The 21,036-nt window shown below is 31.4% G+C and overlaps 1 protein-coding gene across 1 annotated transcript in view; it reads left to right on the plus strand.

Annotated features, from left to right (window-relative positions):
• The first annotated feature begins 2,017 nt into the window (after positions 1-2,017).
• LOC111678250 overlaps positions 2,018-21,036 on the plus strand; it is an 87,708-nt gene continuing 68,689 nt past the window's right edge. Inside the window, exons 1-2 of the mRNA XM_046949814.1 lie at positions 2,018-2,381; positions 2,494-3,087. Coding sequence (XP_046805770.1) covers positions 2,302-2,381; positions 2,494-3,087 — 674 coding nt within the window. The 5' untranslated portion in view covers positions 2,018-2,301. The remainder of the gene's footprint in view (positions 2,382-2,493; positions 3,088-21,036) is intronic.

Here is a 21,036-nt window from a genome sequence, read left to right on the forward strand (position 1 = left end):
GGCAAGGTATAATAGAACTTAAATGCTTTAATATATTTAAATTTTGAACAGGTGTAGGGTATTATGTGGTCCGCATCGCAGACTATAATTTCATACTTGTTTCAGCAACTTTTTGCTTTGTTATAAATATTATCAAGAGATACCTTTTTTGTTATTACTCTTTTGTTCCATTCATAAATCCTTAAGCTCTCTTAGTATATTTTTCTAGTTCAGCAATATTATCGCAACCTTAAAACCACAGAAACACACACCAAAGTTAAACGGAAGTCATTTAAATCCTTCAAAGTGTCAGTGTAATTTTTTGTAATGGTGTCACATGCAAACCAAAGGAACAAGACATTTTGGGGTTTCATTCTAACGTTTAATTACATTTCTTCTTATGCATTTTTCGTCGCGTTATTATTCCCTTAATAGATGCAAATGAGTGTGCAGATGTGTGTGTATGTGCTTTTTTACAAGTGTTGAAAATTTGCACATCCTTGTACAACTGATTTTGTCGTTTAATTAAAATGACTCTTGTACAACTTGTTTAATTTGATTATATGTATGTAGTTTGTACGAAATTTTGCAACATATGTATGTTCATGCATATGGGGCAGATTGTATCAAAAAATGTTTTCTTATTATTTTTTATAAATAAAGAATAATGTTTTTATTCAGTTGCGGCATGTGTGCTAGTTGTAAAAAACGCGCTTCTGTTTGCAACATGATTTAAAAAAAATTAATAAAAAGTCTCAACAAACTGAAATTATCATTCAAAATTATTTTTTTATATTATTTATTTTAAATGAAAATCTTTTCATTTTGTTAATATACTCTGTCAATTTTAAAAATTTTAAAAATATATTTTTCTAATTCTTCTAATTTAGCAAAATTGTTTTCTTACCCATTTAATGTCAGAAAATAACCCTGAAAAAAACTAAACTTAGCTGGTATGCAAATAAATAATATTAAAAACTATACTACATACACTATATATTTTTCAGCGAAATTAGGCACATTTTCTTTCTCTGCGTTTTGACAGCTTTTCTATCATTGATCCAAATTATTGCTCAAAACCCCATCAAAAAGTATTTTATCATCGTTTTGTGACTTATTTCTCACAAAAATATCAATTAATGTTATTTTGTAATATATGAAATAACAACTGACCGTTGTCATAATTTGAACGGTTTTTTTTTGCTGGGAAAATAGAAAATTTCCTCTTTACTAAAACACTGCATAATTACATTAAACGAAATGCGAACATGACTAGTATTATGCATGTACATATGTATATTGCATGTCGCATATTACATAAGCAAAAAATTTTACCGTGTAATAAATTTTGTTTCACCAAACCACAAAATAAAAGTTTTAATTTTATAATACAAAAATGGAAAATAAAGTTTTATAATGTGGTAAATATACTTTGGCAATTAGATACAAAATACACAAAATTTGGAATAACAAAAACATATAAATAATACCAAAAACATGTAAACCAAATTAGACCTGGAACTCAACTAGAACTGAACTAGAACTGAACTAGAACTGAACTAGAACTGAACTAGAACTGAACTAGAACTGAACTAGAACTGAACTAGAACTGAACTAGAACTGAACTAGAACTGAACTAGAACTGAACTAGAACTGAACTAGAACTGAACTAGAACTGAACTAGAACTGAACTAGAACTGAACTAGAACTGAACTAGAACTGAACTAGAACTGAACTAGAACTGAACTAGAACTGAACTAGAACTGAACTAGAACTGAACTGAACTGAACTAGAACTGAACTAGAACTGAACTAGAACTGAACTAGAACTGAGCTCAACTTAAATATCGATTGCTCCACCAACTGAACTAGAACTGAACTCGAACTAAAACTGAATTACACTCAACTTACCTATCGATTGCTCCACTAAATTCTCAGTTCTTAATGATCGATTTGATTTCAACAAAGCGATAAACTAACTTTTTTAATAATCTGCAACTATTTTCATTAATTTTCAACAATACTTTTAGCTACTTCCTCAGCATCAAAATCAACAACAAGCAGTGGTAGCAGCAATCGTTGGTCAATACTAACCCGAAACACAACAGCGACAACACCAACAACACACCAAGCAAATGCATGGAACAACAACAATAACAACAGTTTCAATAACAACAATAATACATTGAGTATTAAATCCCTGAATCTGCCCAAAGATGATGGAACAGTGGTTTATCGTAGGAAATCGTCGGGTAGTACACCGCACGGTAATACAACGACTCAAACTACAGCCGGGTGTGGTAGTGGAACACCCGATGCAAACATGCCCTCCTATGCAGGTACTATGAATATCAGCACAGATGATTTTGAATGTTATGCTGCTGACGGTTCAGTGCTGTTGCGGTAAGTAAAATTTAAGGAAATTGTAGAATTTTAGACTAAAATTCTTCTATTTACTACTTTTCGTTACATTTTAAAATTTGATTAAATATTTTTCTTTCTTTTTGACTTTTAGAATACCCGCACCGCATGTTGTGGCTGCACGTGCCTATCGCTTGGCGTCAAAAAAACGCACACAATCAATTTTTAGCAATTCTGGTGGAGGTAGTGGCGGTGGTGGTGGCGGAGGCAGTGGTGGTTCTTCTACATCAACCTCAGACAACAATACACGTTGTTCCGGCGATAATACACCCACTTTAGATGGTGGTTGTCAAATTCCTGGTTTTAGTGTATGTAGCAGCAGTGGTGGAAGTGGCTACGGTGAAGCCAATAATCTTACAACATCCGGTTTCTCAACATCATCGACAGCAGCAACATCAGCAGGAGGTGGAGCAACATCATCATCAACATCCTCAAATACCTCAACGAATACGGCATTAACACGACGTTTAGCTAAATTACTACATCAATCAAGCAGTAGTGTCTTATCAAAGTCACAACATCACCATCATCATCAACATCACCAACACCATCACCAGCAGCAATATTATCAGCAACATCATTCTTCACAATATGATACAAACACGATTAGTACAACAACGACAACATCAGCATTAACAGCCCCCCAACCATGTGGCGAAGATGCTCCCAGACGGCTCTCTTGGGAAAGGTAAGTGTTAAGATAACAATAATAGAATTTTTTAGTAAATAAAGATGGCAAATCTTTCCGTTAAAATTTGTAACTAAAAAGTAGAAACAAATCTGGATATTAAAATTCCAAAGGGGGTTTCAAAATAAATCTCTATGAATCCCTTAAAAGTTATTTTTTTATGGTATGATATATATATACTTTTGGTAAGGGCTTTTCTGTCCAGTTGCTCAATATTAATTTTTATTATTGGAACTAGTACTCATTTAGAACTGAAATAGAATTTAACTAGAACTCAACTAGAACTGAAATAGAATTTAACTAGAACTGAACTAGAACTGAACTAGAACTGAACTAGAACTGAACTAGAACTGAACTAGAATTGAACTAGAACTGAACTAGAACTGAACTAGAACTGAACTAGAACTGAACTAGAACTGAACTAGAACTGAACTAGAACTGAACTAGAACTGAACTAGAACTGAACTAGAACTGAACTAGAACTGAACTAGAACTGAACTAGAACTGAACTAGAACTGAACTAGAACTGAACTAGAACTGAACTAGAACTGAACTAGAACTGAACTAGAACTGAACTAGAACTGAACTAGAACTGAACTAGAACTGAACTAGAACTGAACTAGAACTGAACTAGAACTGAACTAGAACTGAACTAGAACTGAACTAGAACTGAACTAGAACTGAACTAGAACTGAACTAGAACTGAACTAGAACTGAACTAGAACTGAACTAGAACTGAACTAGAACTGAACTAGAACTGAACTAGAACTGAACTAGAACTGAACTAGAACTGAACTAGAACTGAACTAGAACTGAACTAGAACTGAACTAGAACTGAACTAGAACTGAACTAGAACTGAACTAGAACTTAACTAGAACTGAACTAGAACTGAACTAGAACTGAACTAGAATTGAACTAGAACTGAACTAGAACTTGGAATAAACTTTGTTTCAGAGAATTACTTTAACTAGATTAAGAACACTATTTATTGGACAGATGGTAATCTGTACATACTTCAGACTTCCCCTTATATGTGGTTGTTAAAAATGTAGAGGCAGAAATAGAAAGTAAATGCTTGAAAATTTAAACACTTTAAACTATACAAGTATAAGTAGACAACATTTCCTCACTTTACCTGGAAAATCCAATTATAATTAGCTATTCTTTCTCTTGAATATACAATATTTAATGATGTGCTTTTATTCTGCACACTTAACTAAATAGAAAATCAAAAATTTTACAAGCAAAATTGAAAAGTGTTCAAGTTCTTTGATAATTGTAAAAGAAACTGGAAAACTAATAAAATAAGGTGTCAACAATAATTTAACATTTTCAATAAAGGACAATTACTCTGCACACAAACACTCTCACACACACACATTTAGTAATTCGTAATAATTGTAAGGGACACTAAATTGTTGCAATGCCAACTACCATTTCCCCACATTTTTTAATTTCTGATCCTGTTAAGGGCTTTTGAAAGCCTTAAAATATTTAGTGAAATGAATAAATGAATATTAAAAAGGTCGTTACATTCTGTATCTCAGTGCTTGAAGAAAATTAACAACTCAAACAGGCAAAACTTTGATGTTTAATAGACTGTTTGTTGATGCTGCTGCTGCTTTTAGATGTTGTTATTGTTACCGACTACTAACAACTTACAGCAATGACAACGGCAATATTAACACCTACTCACACACCAATACCTCGTACACATTTATTCACATTAAAAGAAAATATTTGCCAACAAACACACTTTGCTTCTAAAATAGGCAGAGACAGTCAGGATATTTGACAGTCATTCATTCACTAACACAACCTAAAAAAGGATATAAATTGAAATTTAACTAATTGCTTAAATGAAAAACTAACACAAATAACTGTGCTTTCAAATTGGCACAATTTTAAAATTTCAATTAAATTTTGTAGGTGTAGAGAAATAAGTGTGTATTTTGTGGGTTTTTGGAGAATAAATTATTAGAATGCTTGTTTAATGGAAAATTGAAATGTTTTAAATTTAGCATAATCATACACAATACAATATTATTGTTGTATTATTTAAGATCTTAAACTATACAATTTTTCACAAATCGTTCACTCTACAATATTGTTATAAAACAATATTCTAGTATTTTGAACTCAGTGTTACAAAACAGCTTTCATACTAAAGACTTTCATATAGATTTAAATAATTTTAAATTAGTCTATTATTTTCAGTATGAAATCGATTTTTATTGCAAACGTTTAGTTCTAGTTTAGCTGAAGTTCTAGTTTAGTTCTAGTTCAGTTCTAGTTCAGTTCTAGATCAGTTCTAGTTCACTTCTAGTTCAGTTCTAGTTCAGTTCTAGTTCAGTTCTAGTTCAGTTCTAGTTCAGTTCTAGTTCAGTTCTAGTTCAGTTCTAGTTCAGTTCTAGTTCAGTTCTAGTTCAGTTCTAGTTCAGTTCTAGTTCAGTTCTAGTTCAGTTCTTGTTCAGTTCTAGTTATTTTAATATGATTTCGTATGGAGATTTTGCTTGACTAAGACTAAGCTATAAACTTGGACAGACTAAAAATAAGAAGGTAGAATTTACTCTAGTTAATTGTCTAGGCTATGTTCTTGACTAAAATCTAGTATATTCTTAGGTACAGTATTTAGAGATGTTAACAATATATTGAGTAAGAGAAGATTTATTTACTTTTTTATATTATATATTTTTATTATATTTTATAATTTTAACGGTCAGGGTAAACTCAGGGAAAATTCTTCTATATTTTTTGTAACAATAATTTGTTGTCATAACGAAACAATTATTATTTTTATTGAACTTCATCAATATTTTAGTTACTGAAAACATTTATATGTTTATGACAATCATAAATTTGAGAATGATTCTCTGAACAATAATTTTTTTTACAACAAATAAATAATGATAATTATGTAAACATCTTATATTCTTTAGAATCATTTAAAATAATCATTAAATGGTAGGATTTTACACGCTTATGCATACAGTGCACTCGCGGTAACGTGAACTAATTAAAACCAAGGGAGTTCATGTTAGCGAAATTGTTCACGTTAGCGATTGTTAAATTTCATGAAAAATATCAAATTTTAATTTATAAATCACGCTTGAGCATGATATTCTTTTATTATTATTTATATTATACAAATATATAACTAAAATTTTATTAAAATCCATTACAAAACAAGTATGAATGTCTAGTCGGGCGTAGCCGACCATATGATACCCTACACCAGTTAGTATGTACATATATTAAAAATGGGGATTATTTAAAAAAATAAAGCATTTGGTTTGTTTTTTAACTTTATTTCGGAATGTTTTTACTTTTTTTTTGCAAGAAAAGATTTTTTACAAGAGGGCTCAAAGGAGAGTAGAGATCCTATGGACGTATCCTTAAAAATGTTGGTAGGGAGAGTTAAGTCTTCTTCTATGTAGAATTTATAAGTGTTATTAGTGTTTGTAAGTGAATTTTGACCTTTAAGTCATTTCTGAAGGGGAGTGTGTATGGGGGATAGGGTCAAATAAAGCCCGATCATTACAAAAATCGGTAGTGGAATTTAAAGTTCTATAAAACTAAGTTTTGTCGGTTTTTGTTAACATAATAGATCATTTAAATTAATTATAAGCCCAAAAGCCCTATTTGGGGGGTACGATTGTATGGGGCTAGTCGAAATAATGGACCGATTTTAACCATTTTCAATAGGCTTCGTCCTTGCCAATTTGCGGCCTGTACCTTGCGCACAAGGTTTACATGGACAGCCAGCCAGACGGACGTACGGACATAGCTTAATCGACTCAGAAAATGATTCTAAGCCGATTGGTATACTTTAAGGTGGGTATAGGACGAATATTTTTGTATGTTACAAACATCAGCACAAACCCAATATACCCTCCCCACTAAAGTGGTGTAGGGTATAACGAGAAAATATCAATTGAAATAAAATTTTCAATTGATATTTTATACTTTTTTGCTAAACTACATTATACTGCCTTTTCTTTTAACTGCAAACATTTAAACTTTTTTACATTCATGCCGACTGATTCACTTCACATAAGAAACTAACTTCAAATTTCTTTGCCATACAAACAAAATAATTTAGGGGATATACACTCATTTATATAAGGGGATTCCCAAAATTTTAAAATTCGAATTTAATGAATGTATTTCAAAGTTGTCTACATGCATAGAAAACATATACTGTGAAAAAAATTATTCACGTTATAGAGCTTTCTGTGTTTGTTCACGTTACAGAGTAGTCAATGTAAAAAACATCTTGTTCACGTTAGGCGGTGTTCACGTTAGACGGTGTTCACGTTACCGCGAGTGCACTGTATAATGTTTAAGATATAAATAAAATACGTTTACTATTAAAAATATTTTGGTATCGCCATTTTTATATCAGTTGTATGGTTTATCCGTACTAGATCGGATTAAATAAATTGTTAATCAAATGCAGTGTTAAAATAATCGTAAAAAATAAATACTTTCTAAAAATATAATAGGGTACATAAAAAAGAAATTGCAAAAAACAAAATACATAATCATACGGTAAATTTTGTTATTGTACTCTTATTTATAAAAAACAAGGCAGAGCGAGAAAATCAAAGTAAGAGTTATTGGCTAGGAACATGAAATTATGTATGTGAAACTTGTCTTAAGTTAGAAGCAAAAGAAAACTTTTTGGTACTTTTTCGTTTTTCAAAAGGTATTTTTTGAATTTTTGATACTATTGAACCTAGAAATGTGAAATTAAGTATGTGGAGTCTGAATTAGGTGAGAACCCATAAAAGGGAACTTTTTGGTACTTTTTCGTTTTTCAACCCAGATTAAACGAGAAGAAATCAATAGGGATTTTTGGTAATTTTTTGTTCTGCAAAAGGTATTTTTTGAATTTTTTATAATATTGAAAGATGAAATTAAGTATGTAGAGAAAGAATTTGGTGAGAACCGAAAAGGTGATCCTTTTAGTACTTTTTTGTTTTTTAAAAGTTCCTTTTTAAATTTTCTATAATATTGAAACTAGAAATATGAAATTGGGTATGTAGAGTCTGAATTAGGTGAGAACCCATAAAAGAGATCTTTTGGGTGCTTTTTCGTTTTTCTCTTTTGAATTTTCTATAATATTGAATCCAGAAACATGAATTTAAGCATGTTGAGCCCGAAGAAAGTGATGTAAAAGAGGACTTTATGATACTGACTGTTTTTTTAACACACCATGGTGAAGGGTATATAAGATTCGGCACAGCCGAATATAGAACTCTTACTTGTTATTAAACAATTTTAGTTTCTAGGAAGTTTAACATGTATGTTGGCGTGCATAAAATGTCTAAATTTATCATCACTGCATACGTCTGAAATTCAACTGAAATCATTTAATTTGTAAATGTTTTTCCTTTCAATTTTTATTTTTTTGCATTTATGCCCTTCTAGGATGCGTTACATGAAATGAGTTGAATGTGATAGCAGAAAAATGTAATAGTACAACCATTTTTATAAATTCATAAATCATGTTGATATAACTGGTTGAGATTTTTGATATAAATTTAATATGATTTTAATACATATATAAGTATTTTTTATGTTTTATTTTTATTGGTCAAATGATTTCAGTTTTATTGAAAGTCATAAAAGTTTAAACAGTTATTTTTATATTCTGTAAAGACAGAAAAACAACAAAAATAGGAAGTGGTATAAATAAGGATTGTTGGACATAATGAACTCTATAAAGCTTACTCTCCATACTACCACAAAAATTATAATATTCTGACTTTTCAAGCAAAATGTCATCAAACAAATACATAAAATTCATAAACTTAAAATAAAGTTAAATACTCAATAAATATCTACGTAAATGGTTTACAAAATGTCGGCATGCGGACATGTACATACGTGTATGTAAGTATTTACTGTTTAAATTTAGCCGTAAATTGCTATAAATAGCCGTAACCGTACATTTAGTGGCTGTAAATATTGGTTTGGACTAAATAAAATAACAATTTTATGAACATCAGCAACTTAAATGCTAAAACAGTTAAAAAAGAATAAGCGTTCACTTTTATGTTAAAAAGTAGTAAATTGAACAATTTTATTACATAAACTTTGTACTTAATATCACTGTGTCATATTATGATTATATTATGTAATATTTTTATCAATTTTTACAAGTGAAAACACAAACAAAATTAAACACATTTAACTCAAGATTAAATTAAAGATAAAAAATACATTTAAAATCAATTAAAACAGAAATAATCAAATAATTATTATTTTAATAAACTTTTGTATAATTTACAATTTTAAAAAATATTTGTTTCAGTATGGGCGAACGAAAAAGTAGAAAAGGACTTGAACAAAATTGAAAGAGAACTACAACAACATTAGAAAAGAACTAGAACAGAACTATAACAGAAGTAGAACAGAACTAGAACAGAACTTGAACAAAACTAGAACAGAACTAGAACAGAACTAGAACAGAACTAGAACAGAACTAGAACAGAACTAGAACATAACTAGAACAGAACTAGAACAGAACTAGAACAGAACTAGAACAGAACTAGAACAGAACTAGAACAGAACTAGAACAGAACTAGAACAGAACTAGAACAGAACTAGAACAGAACTAGAACTAGAACAGAACTAGAACAGAACTAGAACAGAACTAGAAGAGAACTAGAATGAAACTAGAACTGAACTAAAACAGAACTAAAAGAGAACTAAAACTCCTATAGCAGAACAAGGACACCATCGATTTGGATGAAATTTGCACCAATGTTAGTACGTACTATTGGTCAAGAACTGTCGGAGTTATATTGGGTCACACTTTTGGATGTTTTGTATAGCTATTGGTCTTGGCAATAACTATCCAAATGATTTTACAATAATTTTCAATGTTTCCTAAAATATTTTTTTAATAAAAAATGCATAACAACTTTTTTTTTTAATTTTTTATTAATTTTCTTTTAAATTTAAGTTTGAGTGTAACTGCGGGTAAACATACATTCAACTATTTTCTAGTCAGTTCTTATTCTCCCACTGTTTTGAAATTAATTATATTAAGTTTCCCGTCTGTTACTCTTCACACAAATCAATAATAAATTAGTTGGTAATAGTAATACTTAAATAACATTTGAGCCTTAAAAGTAGGAAATTTAATTATATCAATCTGATATACAAATTCATCTTGCTGATTATTTATTTATTTATTTCATGAATTATGACCTAACAATACATTTTCTTTGCAAGTTAGTCAAAGTTTATCAAAGAATAGTTTTTTATTTGTTAACTAATCATATTTATTTGATTGTAAAAAGAAATCAATATAAATATTTATGTTGTATGAGGAAATATTTGTACAGAAACTTCCGCTAACAATATTACCAAACGGAAATCCGCTCTACATAGGCACATAAATATTCATGTATTAGGATTTAAGAAAATTAAAAAATATATATATATATATATAAAGAACTTATATTGTTTTTATTTTCTTTAATATTTAAGCTATAACACAAAAATGTTGTCTTTTAAAACTAATAAAATACTAAAAGAATTTTCTTTGTTTTTTTTTTAACTTGTGATGATAAATGTGAAAGTGACACAAATACGATGATATTTTTGCGTCATAAACAATAAAATTCAACATGAGTCCATATGTTAAGGGTAAAAGTGGTTTAGAGCCAATGACTACAATGACATTGACATCTACACAGCACAACTAAAATACAACAATTCTGGTTAAAATTTTACTAAAAAAACAATATTGAATAATGTTCAAATTTAGAGAAACATGAAGCAGAAGTGAAATAATGGACTAAATTATGAATAATACACAAATATACATATATACTAGGGTTATTACTTTTATAAAAATTTCAAATCGGAACTATTCATTCAACGTAGACCAAAAAAAAAAATCACTTTTTCCCGACAGTTAAAAAAGTTTCCGCGGTTAGGTTAGGTTATGCAGACTGCTTACTGATAAGAGTAAGTCTTTACTTGGGTCCTTTAAGGTCCCTTTGTAACGTCTGCAAAGAGAAGTAGATTAGGGAAAAAATATTTGGAAGGGAAAAATAGTGATATAATAAGTAGGGAAAATACAGAATAGAACATAGAATAATAATAATAGCGCATAAAGATGAGGTCAAGACTGTGTTTCAAGAAACAAAAGATCGTAGTGTGTATTTAGTTACACACCCATTTTGACAATTTCAAGAATGCTAGTATACACCCAGGTTGAACATCCGATAGATCAGATAGATCAGAAAAGTGAGACGAGCCCAGCGCCTGATGACGGAACGATTCCAGAGCCGGACAGTTACACAGAAGATGGGTAATTGTTTCCTCCTCTTCTTCATTTTGACAGCTCCTACAAAAGTCATTAAATGGAATACCAATACGTCTAGCATGGTTTCCGAACTTTGAATGACCGGTAAGAACCGATAACAGAGCGCTGAGATACATTCTGTTTAGCCCTATAATGTAGGATGTTTTGTAAGAATCCATACGAGGCCACAGTAGCCTAGCAATCGAGCAAGTGTGCTCCTGAGACCACCGTTCCTGAGCTGATCTGAAGCGATAATCAAGTATTTGTTTCTTGATGACCGTTAAGGGGACACCACAGAACTGTATCCAGTATGGACATCCTCGCGCTGGCTTTTGCCACAATGTCAGCAGTAGTGTTGCCAGTTATGTATATCCCCGTGTCCTTTGACCCAAACGAGGGTAATTCTTGAATGTCTCGCCATCTCATTTAGAGACGCCCGGCATTCTTGGACAAGTTTTGATGTAGAATACACACCTATCAGGGATTTGATGGCGGCTTGACTGTCAGTATAAATTCTGATGCCTTCTTTATAGCTGAGATTTCAGCCTGTGAAATAGTACATTGGTCGTTAAGTCGGAAAGAGATATTCGTCCCGAATTCTTCAATGAATATAATTTCCGCGGCAAATGAATTAAAGATTTGATAATTACTCTAAACTAAATTTTTTAATACAAAACTGGAAAATTTCTATATAAACTAGTGCCATTGTTTGACCACGATATTTACCCGGATAAAAATCAATTATAGATGCGGCGGTTTTCTCTCCTTTAAAAGTTGATTATACTAATGTTCATAGAAAATCGATTTGCCGCAAAAGATTTGTGCACTAAAATGAACCGAGAAAAATATTTACGTTATTAAAACACTCTTGGCTACCACGTAGTGATAGGACTTAATTTTGGTTATAACCCTAATACATACTTATACTCTCTATAGTTCTTTAAAAAACTGCATATAAAGTTCTTACTCTGTAGTTTTAAAAAAAGCACTTATAAACTTTTAATTTAGTTACTATTTACATAATTTCATAACTTATAAACTACATAATAACTTATAAACTACACCATTTCCAATAAAAACTACAAAATAAAAAAATTAAAAAATTACATAAGTTCATAATCCTTAAACTATACCATAGCTAAAATTTTTTGATTTCACATACGAGTCATTTATGACTCTTCTGTACGTTTAACATGTTCACATTTGCACTAATTTTCTGATCATAAATGATACATTCGGTGGAAGAAAATGATACCCTGTCCGCGACTCTTCTGAAAGAGACTTTTATGAACTCCACTACTGATCATTTCCGAAATATTTTGTATCGATTTATAGTCATTTGTGAGACGAAATACTGGTTAATTTGGAGTTATTTTCATTTATAAGCAATTTTTTGTTATTCTTTTCTTAATTATTTTTGATCTTTCAACTATCTCCTTAAGAAAATTAAACATCACAGCAAAAAATTAAAATTTTTTAGTAATGGCCGGTAGTTTTTTCGCTCATTACTTGGTAATGAGTATTCATTATCTAGGGCGTTCATTAAACAAACAGGGGATTTGTGGTTCGAGCCCTGCTGCCCTAAAGCATAATTTGCATATTTTGCTTTAAATTGCATAATATATTTTGCATATTTCCAACATTTTTATAGCATATTTTGCATAATTTTTCATTTTTATAAAACAAATTGTTTTGTTTTTTTTTCTGTATTTCATATTTTACAACAAATTTGGTATTTACATATTTAGAATTTTTTTAATAAATATCAACAAAATTCGATTTAATAACAAAATACTAGGTTCTATGGAATACAATTTTACATAGTTTTATTTAATTTATAAAACCACAATATTGCGGAAGGAATACTTTAAGGACAAAAGTATCGGTTCAGTATCAATTTTTGAGTGTGTCCATTTGTGTGTCCACATAAAAAGATAACTTGATGAACTTTTGTTCTTACATCTCCCTCACGTCCATAATTCACTTAAAAAGAGCGGAAGAAATATAATTTATACAAAAATACATTAGAATTGATATCAAGCTTTTTACTTTCAGAAATTAAATATATATTGCCTTATTCATATACATTTATTAAAGTTTTATTGAACTAATTTTGTATGACATTTTGATTTATAAACCTTTGATAAAAGTCTATGAATAAGACCCATACTATTTAAAGTTGTTTCTTAGTCATTCCCGAGGTCGTGGTTTTCTAAAGGTGATATTATGGCATAAAAAGCAGACCTTGTCAAAAACTAAAGATCTGAATATCTATTAATATGTACCTTTACAAAGAAATATTCTTTTGGTGCATATTTTTAAATCTTTAGTGCATATTTTCCCATTTTATGGTGCATATTTTAATTTTTAAAGTGCATGAAAATCATTGCCCTGATCATTACATATGAAACAGTTTAAAATTTCTTAATTGCTTGATATAAATTAACAAAATTTATATCAAGCAGTTAAGAAATTCGGATCGGTTTCTAAAGTTTTTATAAACCACTAATTTGTTGACCTGTGACAACGTAGTTTAAATTCTAAATAAGTATTTCAATTGTCTCTATTTAAAAGTAGCTCATTTACATATATCATGTGATGCACAGGGCTTCTGTATATAACACCTTATATAACGTTACAATCCGACAATCCGACTTTATTCAAAATTCCTTTAGTATTCATTCGAAAAAGTCTGTAAATCCTAAATGTTAAAAAGTTAAGTGTTAAAAATGTATATATTTAATTGCTGCCAAGAACCGCAGGATTGCTTTGTATCCTGGAGTTTTCACAAATACAGCTACATATGGGTATGCATATACTCTAAGTATATTTTAAAACTGAACAGTATTAACCACATGTATATTCAGTAACTGAAGGCAAAGGAAATATTTAAAATAAAACACAGGATATATGAACTTAAGCTATGATGATGATTTTAGTAAATTTTAAGAAACAGAGAGATGATATAAACGAGTTATATTTTACCAACAGTAAAGGACAAAAGTCATCAAGTATAAGCACTTATCTTGAGACGTGTCTTATCGAATAGTAAGCAACTACTGATTTTGAAATTTCCTATACTTACGACCATCACTGTACTGCACTGAAACCATGGGGTGTGCTAAATATAGCTATAAAATAAGTTCATATAACAGAGATGTACAAGGGAATGGAATTTTTTTTTTTTTAATATTAAAGTCAAGTCAAATCGAATTATGAATGTTAAAAATTGTCTCTACTTCTGTAAAAAGCAAAAGACACAGCAACCAAAGTAATATTATACACAGTCATGCAGAAGATGCCAATACGCACCCTCATTTTAACATCATCATCATCGTCATTGTACTAAATGAGAATAATGATGATGACAAGGATTTGCAACAGCTTTACCGGATATACAGTATAAACACGACAGACAAATAGTAACACATGCATATGTGTATGTCTACAGGCAACACGCACTAATACTTAAACTTTTTCTAAAATCAAAAAGACTTTTATATAATCATATGAGCCAGACTTGGACAATTCAGAACTATTGTACACCCGAACGTAAACCAAAAGACTAGAGAGTTAATCAATAGACTAGGAAATGGAATAGTTCATACACTTCTTAATAGTTTAGTCGATAGAATATTAAATGACCATATTATAGATTGGCCATAAAATAGACTAGTCCGGACACTACTCAATATTCAATAATTAATCAATATATAAGATTGCGGACTATTGCATACAGTTGTCATAAAGAAATTACATTTTAGACTGGTTCAAAGACTAGTTAATGGACTAGTCCACACACTAGTCTGTTTACTAGCCAGTAGGATAATCAATATATTACATTATGTACTAATCCATACACTGGTCATACACAGATTATATTATATATTGGTTCAAAAACTAGTCAATAGACTAGTCAATGATGATCATATACTTACTGATAGATTAGTCAATAAAGCAGCTTAATGATTAGTCCAAAAACTAGTTAACGGATAACTCCATACAATAGTCAATGGACCAGATTATAGATTACTCAATAGACTAGTTCATACACTAGTCAAAATACCATATTATAGATTAGTTCAAAGCCTAGTCAATCAAATATAGAATAGTCCATCCGTAGACTTAGCAATAGACTAGTAATTGGAATATTATAAAATTCATAAGCCTTAGAAGAACACACACATAAATTTGTATAAAACCCAGTATGAGCAAAATCACCAACTTTGACCCTAAGTCCAATAGTTCTGGATAGTAGTGTCTGGCCTACTATTCAATAGTTTCAAGTTTGAAAAGTTTTAAACTCAAATCCATCCGACAGTTCAGTTGATCATACATATAAAGCGCCATAGCGGTCAAAATAAGGAACCTTGAACACTTAAGGTTAAAAAAATCAAATGTATATCTCAAGGGCCATGAGAAGCGTTAATTAAACTAGAACCAGATTCATCTCGTTTCTATAATTTCCATCCAATACGTTTACCATCAATACGTCTACCATATATCGTAAAAGCAATGCATCAGGCTGATATTTGGAATATTAAAACATAATATTTTTTGTAAATTTTGAAACCGTGAGCGTATGAGTAATTTTTTGAAGAGGACCTTCATATGCGTCAATTAAAAAATTATGAATTTTATTCATCAAATTTTCTGAAGAGGATCTTAAATAAGGGGAATGGTCAATTATTGACCTATCCTGACAACTTTTTGTAGACTGATTTTGGATCATATAGACCATGTTTACATTGAATATCATCTCTGTACTCGCATTATTTATGACACAAATTAGCGTTAATGTAATTTTCTAAAGGGGCTTACTTTTTTGGGGGAGGTGTGAATTTTGTAACCGTATTTCATATCTCATGTTTTTAAGACAGTAATGATTGTTTAAGTAATTTTCAGAAGGGAACCTTATATGTGCGGTAGTGTCAATTATGATCCGATCCACATACAATTTTGGCTCGCTAGAACTTAGTACTTGTATCACATTTTATTTCTATACTTGTATTATTAACCAGTAATTTTCTCAAGGGGACCTTGTATGGGAGGAAGGGTAAATTATGGACGAATACTCCCTAAATTTGGTAGAGAGATTTTGGGACCTTTTATAGGGGAAGGGTTATTTATGAGCCGATCCAAAAAAATTGGTGCATAGGGTTTGGCATTTCATCGCTTTACTTGTCTCTTTGAGCCAGTAATGAGCGTTAAAGCCATTTCCTAAAGGGAACCCTATAGGTTGGGATAGAGTCAATTATGGTAGAAAGATTTTGGCCCATACAAAACATATTTATGTCGAATTTCATCGCCAATCTAAAAACCAAAGATATGTTAAAGATATGTCATTTTTAATACTGCAGGGATGTGTGTTACTGTTTGATACTCTAAAGGATTAAACAAATATCAATGATATTTGCTTTTTTATTTTTTTAACACTTGTAACACACTTTAGAATTTTCCAAGGGAATGAATGAGAACGTTAGTATTTCCGCTAAATAATTGTGTATGAAAATAAATAATGTTAACCCTTTTCTTATTGAAAATTATAATATCATTAATCTTAAAAATATTAACAAATTAATTTTTGAAGTATTCTATTTTTAAATATACTTATATAAATACTTAAGACCCCTTACATTCTTTTTAAATACTTTCATATTTATCTGAAAACCGAATCAATTTCCTGCTCTTTAAACTATATTCCTTAAAGCAATGAAAACTAATATAAGAAAAAATCGACTGTCATCATAAGATCTTGACATGAGTAGCAGTTTTTGTTCGTATATTGTATATCTAATGTAGTCGTTATTATATCTTGCTAAAAATGTTCTAAAATAGAATTTAATAACGATGTTAATAACTGCAACGACAATGATAACTAAAGACAACAATTACAATGATGATGTTGATAATGAAGATATATATATATATAAAATCTACATTGTAGATAAATGCTTAGTTTGGATAAATACAATATATACTTATGAATGTATGTTGTTCAATCTTAAAAGCTCTAAGAATATTTCCTACATAAATAATAGGGAAATTAGGGTATCCCAGGGAGAATTTCAAGAATTCTCAATGCATTTTAATGTGAAAATGTAGAATCTTCAGAGAATACAAGCAATGAGGATGATTTCTGGGAAAACAAGTAATGGAAAATAATTATTGCATTAACATATTACCAGAAAAGGTTGAATCGGATGGAAAAGTGACCGAGCAGGAATAGTCTTATACGATTATAGAATCATTATTATATTACTTATGGTTTTCCGTCATTATACGAATTATAAAATCCCTAAGGAACACTTATTGAGAAATGGTAAGAAATTAGGTAGGGAGGACTAAATCACTGAAGGTCCTGTCATGCGGCTTGGGGAGTGACGGATTTGGACGTTTTGTCCCGGGCTGCTGGCCTTGAAGATTGGTCTCCTCCTCAGAACGTTGCCGTTTAGGCACGTCTTTGGACGTGAGGGGGGACTTTTCTCCAGAACAGCCAATTTTTCCTTAGCCCATTGGAGAGAGGTTTACCAGCTAAGCGACTCAAAATCTTTGCGGCAGAGCGCCGCTGTAGAAAGGCCCTTCTAGCGGGTGTTATGTGCCTGGGGTCTTGTCTGCCGAGGTGGCCTTGGGAGATGCTGTTTGGGAACCCGAAAACTTGTTCGCAGTTTCCGCGTGCATAACCGTCACTGTGGCCGCTACCCTGGTAGTCCCCAAAACAGGGGGTTTTATCGGCTTATTACCAATACGGAGGCAGTGAGAATACGAACCAAGGACTTCGGTTTGTGAGTTAAGTGTTCTACTCACTGCACCACTGCATAGCTATTTTATTGCACGTCAGATACAAAGTTAATGTGGTTTTATTTTGTTTATAAAAGACAATTCTTAAAACGCAATTAACTGAAATGTGCAAACAAAATGACAAAGCCTACAATAAAGTACTTCTATTTCAGATTAAAAGAAAGTCATTACTCGAGTACTTCAAAGGATATTCTATAGGGGTAAGATCAATTATATTCCAGAACTTAAAAAATATTACAAACTGATTAAGGTTCTTATAAAAAACGTTTATGCCGAATTTTATTGCTATAGATGAGTAATTTTCTGAAGGGGACCTTATATGGGTCTATATGTTACGGTCCTTATAAATGTTTACAAACAGATAAATTCTCTTAGAAAACATGTATATGCCGAATTTCATCACCAAAGAGGTTTCGTTTAGAGAATTAGACAGTTTTAGATAGTTAAAGTAATTTTCTGAAGGGGACCGTTTGGACTTCAATATTTCGATGTGTTACAAACGGAATGACAAAAAGAATATACTCCTACAATAATTAATTAATATTAATACTAAACAGCACTTATGATTACGGGAATTCGTGTTCAACCCAAGAAAGTACCCAAAATTATATGTTTTTGTTCTGCAAATAAATATTTTTATTTTCTAATACGCTTGTTTGTCGCATAAAATCTTTTTCTCCGCACACACATTCATAAATAAGTACATCTTTTCTACTATTTTTTTACCACCGGTTTTCGTGCACCAGGGATGGAAAAAGAGATTTTGTCTCAGTATCAAAAAATATTTCCGAGGGTAATTTTTTCGATCTCAAAGTATTAAAATATTTTTTTTACTAAAAGTTTATAATTTCTGATCACTATAGTGGGGAGGGTATTATACGTTTGTGCTGATGTTTGTAACATACAAAAATATTGGTCCAATACCCACCTTAAAGTATACCGATCGAATCAGAATCATTTTTTTGAATCGATTAAGACATATCCGTCCGTCCGTCCGTCTGTCCGGTTGGCTGGCTGGCTGTCCATGTAAACCTTGTGCGCAAGGTACAGGCCGCAATTTTCAAGATAATTTGATGAAATTTGGACCAAGCATGTTTTTTGGCACAAGGACGAAGTCTATTGAAAATGGTTAAAATCGGTCCATTATTTCACCTAGCCCCCATACAACCGTACCACCCGATTTGAACTTTTTATGCCATAATTACGTCAAATATTCTGCTATCTCTCTAAAAATTGGCACAAATAAGTCTTATAGAAGTATAAATGATACTGCAGATTTTCGTAAGGATCGGCCTATATTTGACCCTAGCCCCCATATAAACCCCCCTTCAAAAAATGACTTAAACGTCCAAAATTGACTTGTAACCATTTGTATCGCAATGAAACTCAACGAAACTAACTGTTATTTAGAAATATATCCTTTTCCCAAATTTACCTAGGATCGGCCCATAATTGACCTATATAAAGCCTCATTTAGAAATTTTAGTTTTTTATCAATAAGTGGCTTAAATATTTTGGATTTATGGTAATATTCAACATAAAAGTTTCTTTACAAAAAATAAAAATTTTAAAAAATATACTCATGGTGTAGGGTATTATATGGTCGGCCAAGCCCGACTATACTTTCCTACTTGTTTTGTGTTGCGACTGACGTATCCAGGCTTCCCTAAATCCGCAGTCGCTGTGGGTTTGGCGCCGGTAGCCTTCAGGCTAGCCCGACCCGGTGTCTCCGTCGAACTAGTCTGGGTGGCAGTCTCACTCGACTCACCTCATCCTGTCGCCTTCGCCGTGAGAGTAGGGTCTCCGGAGATTATGAGGCCCCTTACCGGATACGAGGGGCACGGTTTTTTCTCGGACATGACATCTTAGAAATTGTGCATTTTATACTTGCTGCCAAGTATAGAGATTCTGCAATGGTGTTGTTGCAGACCAATTAGCCGCCCAATATGGGAAACAGACGCTAGGTGGATTTTGGGAGGGCGAACCGATGGACATTGGGTATACTAGACCCAAACGGACTGCATTGTCAAAAAGGCCCCATCACAATGATGAGGATTACTTTCTGACAGATGCGAGGACTGGTAGCCGCCCCATCTAGGAGAAACAGACGCTACCATTCGTGGGATGGGTAGTTCTTAGTATGTGCTCGTCATGATACCCTCTGGCATGGGTGGCCCTACCAGCACGGCCTGCATGAGTCAACACACATAAGCCATCGCATCGCGTCAAGATGACTACCCTTCTATCTATCTATCTATCTATCTATCTATCTATCTATCTATCTATCTATCTATCTATCTATCTATCTATTTATCTATCTATCTATCTATCTATCTATCTATCTATCTATCTATTTATCTATCTATCTATCTATCTATCTATCTATCTATCTATCTATCTATCTATCTATCTATCTATCTATCTATCTATCTATCTATCTATCGATCTATCTATCTATCTATCTATCTATCTATCTATCTATCTATCTATCTATCTATCTATCTATCTATCTATCTATTTATCTGTCTATCTAAGAGTGCGTGGCATCTCCTAAATGGATAAAATACTAATTTTATCTTTTTTGGGAACCTATTATAGATAGAATTTAATACTTTGTGGGTCACTCTTGTTTGTTCTTTTTCATTACAACATGTACGGAACTTGTTTGTGTTCATATGCAAATATCTATAACTTGCATCTCTTACATATCCTTGGAATAACAAAATATTTTTCTTAGTCGTTTTAGTTTTCAACTTATTTTATGAACTTTCTCTATACCTTTACCGTCGTCAGTAAGGTATATATAAATATGTCATTCTGT

The sequence above is a fragment of the Lucilia cuprina genome, chromosome 4 (genome assembly GCF_022045245.1).
Source record: "Lucilia cuprina isolate Lc7/37 chromosome 4, ASM2204524v1, whole genome shotgun sequence".
NCBI lineage: Eukaryota > Metazoa > Arthropoda > Insecta > Diptera > Calliphoridae > Lucilia > Lucilia cuprina.